The following is a 14419-nucleotide window of genomic DNA, read 5'->3' as shown; positions in this document are numbered from 1 at the left end:
CATTATACATTAGACACACAATGGAATGAGACGGGCAACTAGGCAAGTTTAGGAGCTATCTCACCCCACTGCAATGCAGTCTTTCATCATCTAGTTACATTACTTAATATCAATGTATATCGATAATTGCGCTGCTATGTTTCATGTCTAGATATCGATATTCGATAATTGTACAGCCCTTTATCTGGCTCTATTTAAAAGTTTAACTGAAATCGGAATAAAATAATTTTTAAATCTGTTTAGTCTGCAGCGTGGGACTCTGAACCTCCTCCCAGAGGGCAGTAACTCATACTCAACATGTAAGACATGGGAGGGGTCAGAAACAATTCTATTGGCTTTGCCTTAGAGTAGCCTGTTCAAAAATAGACTGCAGGGATGAATGATCTTTCACCCCTATAATCTTCCATGCAGTCTGCATCAGACGGACCAGTTTGGACTTTAGTTGTACAGATAGGTTACCAAACCAAAATTGTATTATTGTTAGGTTAGAAGCGGCTTATGGGGCGGCTGTAGCTCAGGAGGTAGAGCGCGTCGTCCAGTAATCGCTTTGGATAAAAGAGGTCGGTGGTTCGATTCCCGCCTCCTCCAATCTGTATGTCGAAGTGTCCTTGGGCAAGATACTGAACCCCAAATTGCTCCCGATGGTGTGCCAGCACCCTGCGTGGTAGCCTGCCACCATCAGTGTATGAATAGGTGAATATACCTACTGATTGTAAAGCGCTTTGGATAAAAGCGCTATATAAATGAAGACCATTTGCCATTTAGAAGCTTCTGCATTGCACTCGTTTGTATATAAAGTAAAAAGCACAGGTGAACTTACTATACCCTGAGGGGCTCCGGTGCTCAGGGTTTTGGGTTCAGAAAGAGTGCCATTAACACTGAGTGCGGTTGGTTAAAAAGGAATAGTACCATTTAATAATGAGAGGGTGGACCTTGAACCCATTTAACTTCTCAATTAAAAGATGCGGCTGTACCGTGTTAAATGCTGAACTACTTTTCTTATACTTCTTTTGAAATATATGATTTATTGTTTATGTACATAGTTATTGACTTCTGGGTTAACACATTAATAATCTCTGCAAAATGTAATGTAATCTGTAATAGTGTCAGTAGCCTCTTCAAGGTCCAGGCCATGAAAGAGGTCCCAATTGGTACAGGAAAAGCAGCAGTTTCAATGCCGTCGTCATCGTTCCAGACATGAACAGTTTTTACTTGTGGTTTGCTGCTTTTAAGCAGGGACTTATATGTTGGAATTAGCTGGACAACATTGTGGTCAGAATTGCCTATGAGGGTTTGGCCCTGGCAGTGTAGGCATCATTAACATTGCCATAGCATTTGTCCACAATTCTTTTGCCTCTTGTGTTACAGTTTACATATTGCTTGAATCCAGGCAGCGCAGCCTCGAGCTTACAATGATTAAAATCGCCAGGAATGAAACAAGGTGCTTCAGGAGTGCGTATTGTCCAAAATGACATCAGTACACTGAAACAGTAAACTTCACTGAGTATTTATTTATTTATAAATAACTATAAAAAAAAATAGAACAAATACATGTATATACCGTAACTTGAATAAGAAAAAGGATGAAACGTGCATAAATATGCCCATATCTGACAACATACACCGATATCGATATATACATGTAGGCCAATATCGGCTGGCCCATAATCCCATAATCGTCTTTGTATGCAAATGCAGTTAGATAATGTCACATGATGAACTTCTGGGTTCCTCATCTGTTAGTTTGCATGGACTGCTGCCATACAGTGATGTTTGGTGATATATATCAAAACACAATCTGGCATTTGATAATAAATCACATTGTTGTATAAGCAGTGCTTCTGTGTTTGCAAACAGAACTGTATTCTCCATAGCAGAGTGTAAGACAGCTGATCAACGAGGGAGATAGAGTACTGCGATCACATTCAAATAAACGGATAATTAATGAGTTCTGTATGTCATCACCATGGATGCACTATGGGACTCTGGAGATGCTGCACATGCTCACATCATTAGTTTGTCTAGTTGACAGAAAGACTTTCATGTCTTGTGTCCGGGTAGTGCAGCAGTAGATTCCCTGCCTACCAATACGAGGTTCGCAGGTTCGAACCCCCGTGTTACCTTTGGCTTGGTCGGGTGTCCATACAGGCACAATTGGCCGTGGCTGCGGGTGGGAAGCCAGTGCGTTATGTGTCCTGGTCGCTGCACTAGTGCCTCCTCTGGTCGGTCAGGGAGGGGGGGAGGGGAACTGGGGAGAATAGCGTGATCCTCCCACGCGCTACGTCCTGCCGGTGAAATTCCTCGCTGTCAGGTCAATATAAGCGGCTGACGACTGCACATGTATCAGGGGAAGCATTATGCTAGTAGTCTATGGCTTTCCCCAGACCGGCAAAGGGGGTGGAGCAATGACTGGGACAGCAGGGGGAATTGGCCAAGTACAATTGGGGAGAAAATAGGAGAAAAAGCAGACAAGAACTTGCTATAAAAAAATAAAATAAAACAAACGGCTGCGCTTTTTTAAAGAATTAAAGTTAAAGATGTAAATGTTTTCCCCTCAACAAGCACCACTATCTTATCTGTGGGGGATTTTAAATTGGCAGTAATATGCTGCAGCCATGTTATCCCTGCCTTTCACCAAACATAGATAACCTCTCAGGAGAGTTGCATGCATGATGCATATTGTTCAAGCATTTGATTGAACCAAATCAGAAAAGTAGAAACTCAGCATATTGCGGGCCCTGATGCTCTGAGGCGTCTGAGTTTCTGCCTGACCTGCCACTTAAACAGGTAAGGAGCTGCTTTGTTTTATCAATAGGACCTTGTTTTCATGGCTGGTCACCACCTCGGCAAACCAATCAATGGGCCATGCTCCGCTATCGCTGTGAGAGAAATGAAAAATAAACCCCAGATAATCCTTCAGTTAAAAGGTTACACAGGGCGATAAAAGCTATTTTGTTAATTTATTTACTCTCTGCACCGGAGAGATAAAGAAAAGGAACAATTAGGGAATTCTAGGTGAGAGATTTTAAAAGGGCAATGACATTGGGTTAATATTTTATAAGGCCTGATTGGCAGAGACCTGGAGAGGCCTTTTGTTTACACAAGGCCCAGACCAAATGATTCACTGGCTTGTTTTGGCCGACTGGGCGGAAATGGAATAAATATCTTCATCCTTTTAGAAACGTCAAACAAAAGATGGAGATAAAAGGTTAATGGCTCCATCATAGCCAACAGGAAATAATATTATGCTCTTTCTCCACAAACTTAGAGTCACTATTGACATAACCAGGTTGAATTCCTAAAGATATCTGGAGACAGGAGGGGCAGATGAGTTTCGTGTGTAACTAAATCCAGTTAGGGAGAGTGTGCTCGCTTGGGCTAAACATTACATTTGTGGTTTCGATTGATTTATAACAGATCATAATCACTGCATTAACGGCATTCTGGGTAATAAGATCTCAGTCACTGCTTCCGTCGACAGAAAAGAGTCTGATAGTGAGATGTCAGAATTTTGCCATGAGATGAAAAACCCCGCAGATATCTGATGTGATATTATATACCTCTTATTATACCTATCACCCCGTGTTGGCTTCCTGTAAACGGGGTGAGAACATGAATTTAATTATTGTGCTTTTATTGCATTGTAGCGTTGAAATTGGACCCGTGCGGAGTGTATTGTTGGGCCCTGTGTAATCTGATTGCCTGTGCAGCGTAGTGTGTTGGATAGTATCAGGTTCCAGCCGACTCTGCTGGGTCAACACACGGCCGGCCCATTAAAGGAAGTGTGGTTCAGGGAAAGTTCACCACTATTTTCTTTTCACCATGGCAGCAAAACAAAAAAAGACAGAATAGATGTGTAACATATTTGTGGCCCCCAGCCCAGGGCTGGTGGGGACTATTTTGTTTCCTTAATTGAAGCCAGAGATATGAGGCCCCCGAATATCTTTAGTATAAATATAAAGAATATAAAGAATATAATTGTTTGATGATTGACCTCCAATATAGAAATATCACTATTCAAATAGACCCAATATAAAACTCTGTAGTGCCCCAGCCCCCCCCCCCCCCCCCCCCGGAACATGTCAAACAAGAGATGAGAGGAAAGAAGCGACGGACAAATGAAAAGAAGAGACGGCAAAGACAAGATGAGAAATGACAGCAGAGGATAAGAGATGAGAGAAGTACCAACCAAATGTCCAATCATAAATCCAGTTGTGCAGAATCTTTTTCTGCAATAATGGCCTAGTTTGGGGCCGTTTCTGTGCCACGGCTATTTAGGGAATCAGCATCTGCTGCTTGATAAATAGCCGGGCTCCTTTGTTTGAGGCCAGGTTGAGTTCCTCTCTGGACTCGGCTTATTAGCCTGCTGGATGCCTCTGACCACTGCAGATCTGCATGGCTCTTTTAGTATGCATACCTCAGCTGCCTGTGGCCTTTGAAGTGAATTACATATTGTGGAAGACTATGTCAAACTGCATGAATTACATGACAAAGGACTTCAATTGTATAGAATAAAATAGGAAAATCACCTCTATCACTGCGACAAATATTAGAAACATCCTCGTCGTAAGGAAATGAGACAATAACGTTCATTTTTGAAAGGCATCCCTGTTGCTTGGAGGTTCCTCACTTCAAAGCGCCTATTCAGTTGGTGTATTGCTTTCATGGTCGGCTCGTGTCGTGTTGTCCACAGAGTGTGGCTGAAAGGCTATCCCTTTAAACACATAGACAGATTCTCCAGCAGCCTATGGAAACATTAACTCTACTTAACTGGCTCTTTGTACCTGGCTTCAGATCCTTTGATGCCATCTAAAGTTGATATGACATTTTTTTTGTCCATTTTAGGCCTTTTTTTTGTTGCTTTTAGTATTGTTGGTAAAAAGCCTTTTACCCATCACATGCCCTCTATTGAGGTCTTTCATAAATAATTCAGCCAGAGTACAAGTGAAAGTGATGACAGCAAAACTGTCTGCGATCTCTCCTCCTCATAAGATCAAAGAGGTGCTTCTATAGAAATAGGAATTACATTTCCAGACATTCCTTGAGCGGGCACTCATTCTCTCTCTCTCTCTCTCTCTCTCTCTCTCTCTCTCTCTCTCTCTCTCTCTGTTTGTCCATCTCTCTCTCTCCCTCCCTCCCTCTCTCTGTTTCCCCCCTCTCACTTTCTCTTTCTCTCACTCCTTTCTATCGTGTGTGTTTCCCCTCCAAAGGGACTCAGTTGGATGAAGGTCTGCTTTTAGCTCTAAAGCCTGCACAGGCAGTGTATAGTGTCAGCACATTCAGCCAGATACAGCAAGTGCACTCTATTAGCAATACCAGGGTAAATAAACCTCACATAAAGACATGGCTGAATAAATTCAACCACTAACACTGTATGATATCTGAACTATAACGTTGTGTTGCTCTGCAGACAGAACAAGTGCAACGCAACACAAATAGTCTCATTTACTGTACAATACTGTACTGTACGTGTGCAATGTACTGTGCAGTTTAATTCAACATGAAGAATTAGCTGATGAATTCTATTAGCTCTACTTGTAAAAAGAAAAAGAAAAAATCACCCCATATAGAATTAAAACAATTTAATAGAAAAACTGTGTTGGTTATAAGAACAGCTCATCAAGTTTTCATTGAACCTCACAAATCAGGGACCAAGTTGAAATAGTCAAAATAATTGATCATAAAATGCCATTTTAGGGTTGTAGTGACCACATCAATGTATCAAGCCAAAAACAATAATGAGTGCCTATTCAGTTATTTCATATTTATTGAGAGAATTAAACTGAGATATTAAAGTGTAGCTTCAGCTTGTATATATAAATCCCACTCAGTGACGGTGGCGCGATAATCTTCCCGGCACACCACTATCTGCCATATCAAGGGAATCCTAATTAACTTGAACACGGTGGCTCAGTGGTTCGCACTGTCTCCTCACAGCAAGAGCGTCCCGGGTTTGATTCCTGTCTCCGATCCTTTCTGTGCAGAGTTCTTGTGTCCGTGTGGGTTGACATGCAAGTCAGCTGGACTGGAGACTCCACATTGGGCAGAGGTGTGAATGAGAGTGTGTTTGCGTGTCCGGTGTGTTTCCCTGTCTTCCACCCGGTGCATGCTGGGATACGCTCCAGTCCCCCTGCGACCCTGAATAGGAATGAGCAGGTAAAGAGAACAAATTAATAGCAGGACTTAAATTTGCACAATTATGATACTCCTGGTTAAAACAAATATATATTTTGTATCACTGTGCAGGCAAAATGACGTTATATTTCCTGTGTGTTAAAGATGGGAGTTCATTAGAAAGAAGTGAGCAGCCCAGTAAAGCTTAAAATGGACTATTGTATCTGAAATAATGCATGAAGCCAATATGTCACCAGTGTCAAGTCAGCGTAATCCATCTTAAGCAAAGACAGGCTCCTTCTTAAAGAATATAGCCTTTATTACATGCTCAGTGCCTCTCTTTTCAGCCCATAGGCTTTTCCTTGTAACTATAAGCCAGCGAAGTCGCTATTGATTGCAACTGGAAGCTGTATTAATAAGAGAATGAGTAAGATGTGAGGAAAATCAGGCGTGTATCATTTGAAGGCTTTTTTCTCCTCCACAGAGAGGTGGCACAGTCATTTATCACGGCTGGATCTGTGCCCCTCGTTTGGTGTAATAAAACTCCCCCATCAGAAGCGTCCAACAGGTCTGAATCACTCTGTCACACCACCTTCCAGCTAAGGCACGCATTAAATCAAGCAAGCAGAACATTTCCTAAGGCAGCCATTGCCTTTTAATTTCCTGAAGAACCTTAAAATATCATTCATTACCAGAACTACACATATTTGGTTTTTAAAAGTCTCATAAATCAATAGTGGCCTGACTGCAATAATTATAACAAGTTAACATGTAATTTCCAGGCCGAGGGCCGCGCGCTGGATTTTAGCATATGCAAACGAGGCAATTCAAATAGTGTGGGGATATTAATACGGAGGAACAGGTAACGAGGTACGGGTTATGAATTATGCATCAAAAAGTGGTTGATCTTCAATAAAGGAAATGAATTCACCGTGTAATCTAATTAGTTATGGAAGTCTATTATGTTGAGCTGCAGAAAGCAACTGTCCTTGAAAAGAAATTTATTTACAGTACATGTTAGCTCTTTGGAATGGAATTGCATTCTGGAGTGGTATAAATGTTAACCCCCCCCCCCCCACACACACACACACACACACACACACACACACACACACACACACCACCTCCTCCTCCATTGCCCGTCTCCAGGATTGCGTTCTCTCCCTGCCTCTCACCCTGGTTCTCCTCCCTCTCCTCTGGGTGTTTCAGTTCCAGACCGGGCCGGCCTCCGAAGAGGAGCCAGAGTCTAACTTCGCCGGAGAACCCCCACATCATGCCCCACTCAGTCCCCGGCCTCATGTCCCCTGGCATGATCCCACCCACAGGTACGCATTGGTCTCAGCCTCCAGTTCTGTATCCCTGTTGCTATGGCTCTGTCTCTCTCTCTCTCTCACTCTGTCCATGTCTCTCATAGCCCTTCTCCCTCCCTCTCTGTCTCTCTCTCACACACACGCACACACACACACACACACACACGCACACACACACACACACACACACACACACACACACACGCACACACAGCTTTCCTACCAGCGGCCCCCCCTGCAGCTTGTCCTCGAAATGGCAACCAGACCAAAAGTGACACATGCACCCAACCACCAGACACCAGCCGTTCACTCGTTCACCAAAAACAGATCCTCTGCTCAAACCCCCGGAGAATAAATTGGAGTGGAGATATTTTCTCTCAGATGATTCCAGTAGATGCTGCATTTTGCCTTGAGTGCATTCTAATTAGCGCGATTAAATCCACTCCACTGGTGTATGTACATAGGCAGTGGTGATGCTAAAGCAAGCTTATCGCCACAAGAATCAACAACAACCATTTGTGCCCTAACTTCCCCCAAGGCCACGTCTTATTGCAGCTAATGCTTTTGTTCTATTTGTGGCTGGCTTCATTGTGACTGCTTTGATGTCGGTGGCTGTAAGTGCACTGATTTGCATATTTTGCTCTCCTTCTTCATATGTCTTTAATGATATTGTACTGTGGAAAGGCTCTCTTTGAGTGCACATTTCATGTACAGTACATATTGTCTTTAACCAACCATTAACCCATCGATACCTGATGCAGCATTTGCGTGTATATCCCTCATTTGTGTGCGTATCCCTTTAAGACCGCGAACCGCGTTAACGCGGTTCGCGGTCTTAAAGGGATACACACCCAAATGCTGCATGAGGTATCAATGGGTTAACTGTACAGTAACATTGTGCAATAGAGATAACACACCACAGCTGGTTTCCACGGCGATCTTCAATGTTTCAAATTTGCCGGAAACAATTTTAACAGACTACCTCACACACACACACACCCCATATCTCTGTGAAAACAGTTTGGGTTTTTTTTTTTTCTTTGCCCCTCCAAGAAGCAGCGACGCACCATCTGTGAGGTGTTTGATATTCAGTATTACCCACAGATTGGGTCTTCCTGACGACTCAGAACAATGCAGGCTCACAGGCCGCCGCTTTGAACTGTTGGAATGGGGTGAGGTCAGCGACTATCTGTGCTGCAGTGTGGAAGGAGAACGTAAAGGCCGGCCGTGAACAGAGAGAAGGACACTGATGAGAAGGACCAGTGTTATTTAGTGGAACATAAAGCAACAGAAAAGCCTTTTGATATCATCCCCTTTTAAGGCCAGAGGGACTCTATGATCTTGACATTTAGCTCAGGGTATTCAGGGGACAGAGATAAAGTCATTGGTCCTCTCGTAACTGCCTCACGCTTTCAAACTGTGCTAAAACAGAACTTTTCCACCCATTTCTGTGTCGTGATGAAACCGTTTGTGGTTTTGATTCCATGAAATGTGGTGGAAGCTCCAGACTCTGACAGATTAGTAATGATGTATAATTGACCACACGTAAGTTAGCATCTAAGTAGGCGACTAATTGATCTTCCCACTCGTGTCAAAATGCATCGATTGATGATCAAAAGTGACATGTCGAAACTGGCTTAAATACGTACACTATCATGTCATGTCACATTAGAACATTTGAACATGTGTTAGAACACGAGTTAACGCATGCACAGAGAGACAGACTAAGAGCTGATGGCTCTTCCCGGGGCTTTACCCATATTCCAAGACTCCGTCAGGACCCTCGGAAAAAAAAAAGCCACTGCGCCATTTAATTTGGGCTGCAGAGAAAGAGCGAAACACTCCATGATGTTCTCTTCACGACAGCATGTCACTTCTCTCCCGGTGCGAGGTTTGCAAATGAACTACCTGCTGCCATCACTCCACAGCAGCTGATTCTATTCAACTGAAATTTGGCAAAAATTCTCACCATGTGATTTCAGGCACAAAATACCAGGAAAGCATTCAATAACGCAATCTCTTAGCCTAAGGGAAGTATGAGCCGACAGAACCCAATCCATGCACTTATACTCTATGACATTTTTATTCAGTTTTAGTAATTCTGTTTGTTGTGATTCCCTTGAGGAAACTTTGTTCAGCCAATCCAATTTTTAAATATCCAGGATTACCGGCTCATATTGAAATGAATGTGGTCATTCAACACACTGGAAATGTGTGTTCTTCACAGTCTTAACAGGACCAGAGAAGCCTATGTGAAACACACTGTTAACATATGTATCTTTGCCCTTGACACCAGCCCCATTTAGGAAAGGACATCTTAATATGCTTAGCTTGCCATTTAAGGAAATACCCTTTATGTGTGTGTGTGTGTGTGTGTGTGTGTGTGTGTGTGTGTGTGTGTGTGTGTGTGTGTGTGTGTGCATGCGTGTGCATGCCATTGATAGTATATGCGTGCGTGCATGCGTGTGTGTGTGTGCCTGTGTGTGTGTGCACACACGTGCGTGCGTGCATGCGTGTGTGTGTGTGTGTGTGTGTGTGTGTGTGTGTGTGTGTCTGCTTGCGCTCATGGCCCCGAGGGGGTTGCTCTGGAGCCTTTCCAGTTGCTGATGCATTACAGGCAGATTGGCTCCCAAATCGGATTATTTGCTGTGGACTGACACCACACTGAGATGACATCTCCTTTAAAGTGGAGAGGGCCTCCACTCACACTCTGCCCACTACTTAAGCAGCAGCTTCAATATCATTCATTTATGTCCTGGATATGGCTTCAACCTTTTGAATAAGACTACTGCGTTTACCATTAGGGAAGTGAATGTCACCTATGGGGCATACTAGGGTGCATCCTGTACTTTACTGATAAAGACAATATTTTCCAATGCTGTCTGACTTTGACTTAGCCTGACCACTCGGGTAGGGGGCCCCGTTTCTTTTCAGGACCAGGCTAGTCATAGTCATCTAGGCCTTCAAACGGCCCCTTGAAATGAGGAAGGGGCATCATTGCTAGCAATAAATATTGATAATCAATCAGAGATGACAAAAAAATGGGAACATCTTTATTTAATGTAGATTCAAAGGACTGTGAAATTCACTCGTTACAGCATTTCAGAAAATAACGTGTAAAGAAAACCCCATCGCTATTCACGATGGACAGAGCAGTGATGGGGGAGCAGCCTGGAACAGGGGAGAGACGACCATCGATTTTTGAAATGCGTGTTATAACCAGTGGGCTAGCTCGGGGGTTTACAGAGGAAGTTTACATAACTTACCCGTTAAGAGTAAAATAGACAATAGCACTATGTTTTGGGGGTGATTGACAGGTCGCCTGTCCAGTGATCACAAGAACCCCAAGATGGCGACAGGCCAATTCAACCATGGATGTGCTTCAACACGGAGTCCAAAAAACAATGGTAGGCTACGTCCATATATATACAGTCATTGGTTATAACGAGCCGTGTCCACAGTCCTTATAACGAGCCGATCCCACAGTCCTTATAATGAGCCAATCCCACAGTCCTTTGCATATTTGCACAAGGATATTCACATGTTTTTGTCATTTTTGAACGGTTATTTGCAAAGATAATTAAGTTTTATGGGCGTCCGCTGATCACCTCGGGAACAGCACTCACTGAGTCCGTACAGCCTCAGGACACAGCAAGGACCAGGCAATGCGTAACTGTTATTGAAACGTGACCAACAAATTTGCCCTGTAAAATATATTCTTTACGGACACCGGACCTAGCGGAAAACCCTGTATAAAATGAATGGTATCCTATAGTAGCCTATAATATTATAATCATGTCTTCCAGGGAATCCTGAGCAAACTAATAAAATAGTGTATTGTTTAATAAAACTTTTTGTACAACAGCTGTGTCTCATGGGTTTAAATATTAATATTAAAAGTGTGTATGTCTCAGGAATTTAATTCTTGTGGAAATATGCAATATGATGGACAAAATAGTGTATCTAGGAGAATCTGCAGATTCAATCTGTTTGAACCAGAAATAGCTTTATTCAAGTTTGGCAAAATTATGATGAAATCAGTGGTGTCCCATTTCCTAGGTAAAGATTTCAAGGGGGTAAAAATATTAAATGGGATTGGGCCCATGTGTGTATAGATAGTAACCAATGCGTTAGAGTGCTGGTTCTGCCTACAAATAGATGGCACGCAAGCCATGTAATATTTACCGTTCGTTTGATGTATTGTACAATTAGCGCGTCAGCGTCAAGAGTGGATCATGTAATCCTGTGCCACTTCAGGCTGCTTCAGAAAAGATCCAGTACACACCAGGTAATTTAGTGTCATTTCCCTGCCCCTCCCCTTCCCCTGCACTGCTTGTCATAAGGTTAGTGCGCTCTGTAATTGATACTAAATTTGTCATGATGTGAATAGCACAGGTCAAGTGGTGCAGTGTACCTAAGAGTCGCGTCGTTCCCAACCCCAGTTTGTCATTGTGCTGTGCTGCCACGAGTCCGTGCATAAAATTAGGCGGGCGTGCTCATTGACATGGAGTGTCTCTCCCCTTCTTATCCTGCCCGGCCCATAAATAAAGTGTGTTTTCATTGTTGCCCACGGTGCCGTCTCTAACAGAGGCAGGAAAGAAATCAGAAACACAACAAATAGATAAGCGCTGTGGTAAATTTGTCCCATCACTGCTAGAGAAAAGCCGTAAAAAGTCAGTGTTTTGTGTACTGATGTGAACTTAATCTGATTTTAATTTAATTATAGCAGGGAGTTGCGGAGGGCACAGGCATTGGGCTGTTTGTTGTAAGAATGTTCTGACATTGGCGCAGGTATGGGGCAGCTAGCATGTTAATTAATGATGAAGATCCTGACAATATGCAGAGGCATGACAGCGTTAAGCCAGTCGGCTGCTGCTTCCTTTGCATATTAATAGATGCTTCATAATTATTTCATATGACAGCTGCTCCAAGGGCTACCATCAGACCTTGTCTCTGTTATTTGCTGTTTTGTGCTCCCCATGTGACAATGTCATGCTATTCGCTATTTGTTGAAATGTTCCCCTTTCTGTTTTTTGACTGGTGCGACTGGCTCTCCATGCAGCCTCAATGCGCTGTTTGTTTTGTGGCCGAGAGGACTCAGAATTGGCGGTGCGTCTGTGTATACGAGAGAAGTGTGTGGAAATAAAGGTGACTTTGAAAGAATATATGAGGCAGGATTGTTTTGCATAGTAATGAATGCAGATGAGCTTTGAGTGGGATTGGTCTTGTTGACGTTTAGACTCCTAGTGCCTTAATAGACTTGTTGCTGGGCGGCAACATCTCCCTGGCTCCCTTATTATATCCACTGTATGGAGGTGTGTGCTATGTGGACGTGACAATTGATCCGGTGAAATGAAACAATTATCAGAACAAAGACTTCGATTTATGGAGTGTGTCACTTAGTCAAAGGCAGGCTGGAGGCTGGAGCCCGATGATAGATGGAAAATGGAGAAGTGATCATTCCAGCTGTTTCACAATAGAACCAATCAATTTCTTAACCTTTATTTACTCATGGAATACACATCCGATCAAAACCTGTCAGCAAAAAATACTAAATAAATACAATGTTTGCCAGTTTACTATAGAGCTGCAACGATGAATAGATTTGTATTTGTCAACTATTCAATTAATCCCAAACTATTTTGATAATCGATTAATCGGTTTGAGTAAAAAAAAAAAAAAAGAATTCTCTGATTCCAGCTTCTTAAATGTGAATATTTTCTGGTTTGTTTACTCCTCTATGACGGTAAACTGAATATCTTTGTGTTGTGGACAAAACAAGACATTTGAGGATGTCATCTTGGGCTTTGGGAAACACTGATCATTTTTCACCATTTTGTGACATTTAATAGACCAAACAACTAATCGATTAACCGAGAAAATAATCAGCAGATTAATTGCCAGTGAAAATACAGTAATGGTTAGTTGCAGCCCTAGTTTACTAGAGAAAAGAAAGGGAGAGGATACACTCCCTGCAGTGCAATAAGCTGTTGTGCGCTGCACTTGCAGAGCCTCAGGACGCAGTGCTGCGGTCCTCCCGTGAGCGCCACCTGATTTGTGGGGGGAATTTATCACACAAACAACCCAGAGGTGATTTCAATATTTACTCGGCAGTCTGTTCTGCATACGTCTCATTTGGAAAACAGTTGACTCTTGCCCATTATACACAAATGAAGGCTGACCTTCAGACTGGGCAGAGGCCACATTCATTATGTGGAGAAGTATCACCTTCTTCCGAGGCAATGGCGTTTTTTCTCTCCCCTGCTCTGCCTATGCATATGGAACAGCAGACAGCGGCCATTGCAAACGAGAGGGCCCACTCTGACATGATGTATACTGTACGTCAATATGGTACTGATGTATTTTAAGATGCAAACAAGCCTCGAAATTATATGCACCTCCATGTCAGCGGCTCAGAGTGACTCTCGCCATCTGCCTATCAGCTGGGGACGAGAGGAGAGGGTGCCCAGGCCGGTTTGTTCTTCACAAAGTGTGTGAGGGTGTGTGTGTGTGTGTGTGTGTCTGTCTGTGTGTCTGTGTGTGTCTGTGTCTGTGTGTGTCTGTGTGTGCGTGCGTGCGTGTGTTTCTGTGCGTGCGCATGCTCGTATGTATCTATTAGAGCCACATGTTCGATTTCTACCTCTCCTTGTACTCGTGTCTCCTCCCAGATGCATGGCTAATAGCTGCTCTTGAGTCGCATCACGGAGACGTGACAGCTAAGTGATGATAAACGCAGGCATTGCCTTGTTCTACGTCAAACGTAAGGCAAACCTGCATATCAAGTGTAAGCAGTCCCCAGCAAAAGGCCAGGTGATATACTGTATTGTGGATATGAGTGATTCCACTAATGGATACATCTCTTGCTTTTCCTCGCCGCACGTCTTTGATGGTGTTGGGGTGCGGAGGGACTGGGGACTCTCCTGAGATGCGATGGCCTAGAGGAGCTTTAGTAGTATCTGTCCCCGCTGTTTGAGACCAGCCTCATGAATAAAGAT

At 43.2% G+C, this 14419-nt stretch overlaps 1 protein-coding gene across 1 annotated transcript in view; it reads left to right on the top strand.

Annotated features, from left to right (window-relative positions):
* dachd (dachshund d) overlaps nt 1-14419 on the top strand; it is a gene marked incomplete at its 5' end in the record, with an annotated part of 143594 nt that overhangs the window by 60125 nt on the left and 69050 nt on the right. The window contains one exon of the mRNA XM_083639497.1: nt 7324-7439. Within this exon, the coding sequence (XP_083495623.1) occupies nt 7324-7439 (116 nt within the window). The remainder of the gene's footprint in view (nt 1-7323; nt 7440-14419) is intronic.

This window comes from Poromitra crassiceps (genome assembly GCF_964638095.1).
Source record: "Poromitra crassiceps genome assembly, chromosome: 6".
In the NCBI taxonomy this organism is placed as follows: domain Eukaryota; kingdom Metazoa; phylum Chordata; class Actinopteri; order Beryciformes; family Melamphaidae; genus Poromitra; species Poromitra crassiceps.
This window is presented reverse-complemented; position numbering and strand designations above follow the sequence as displayed.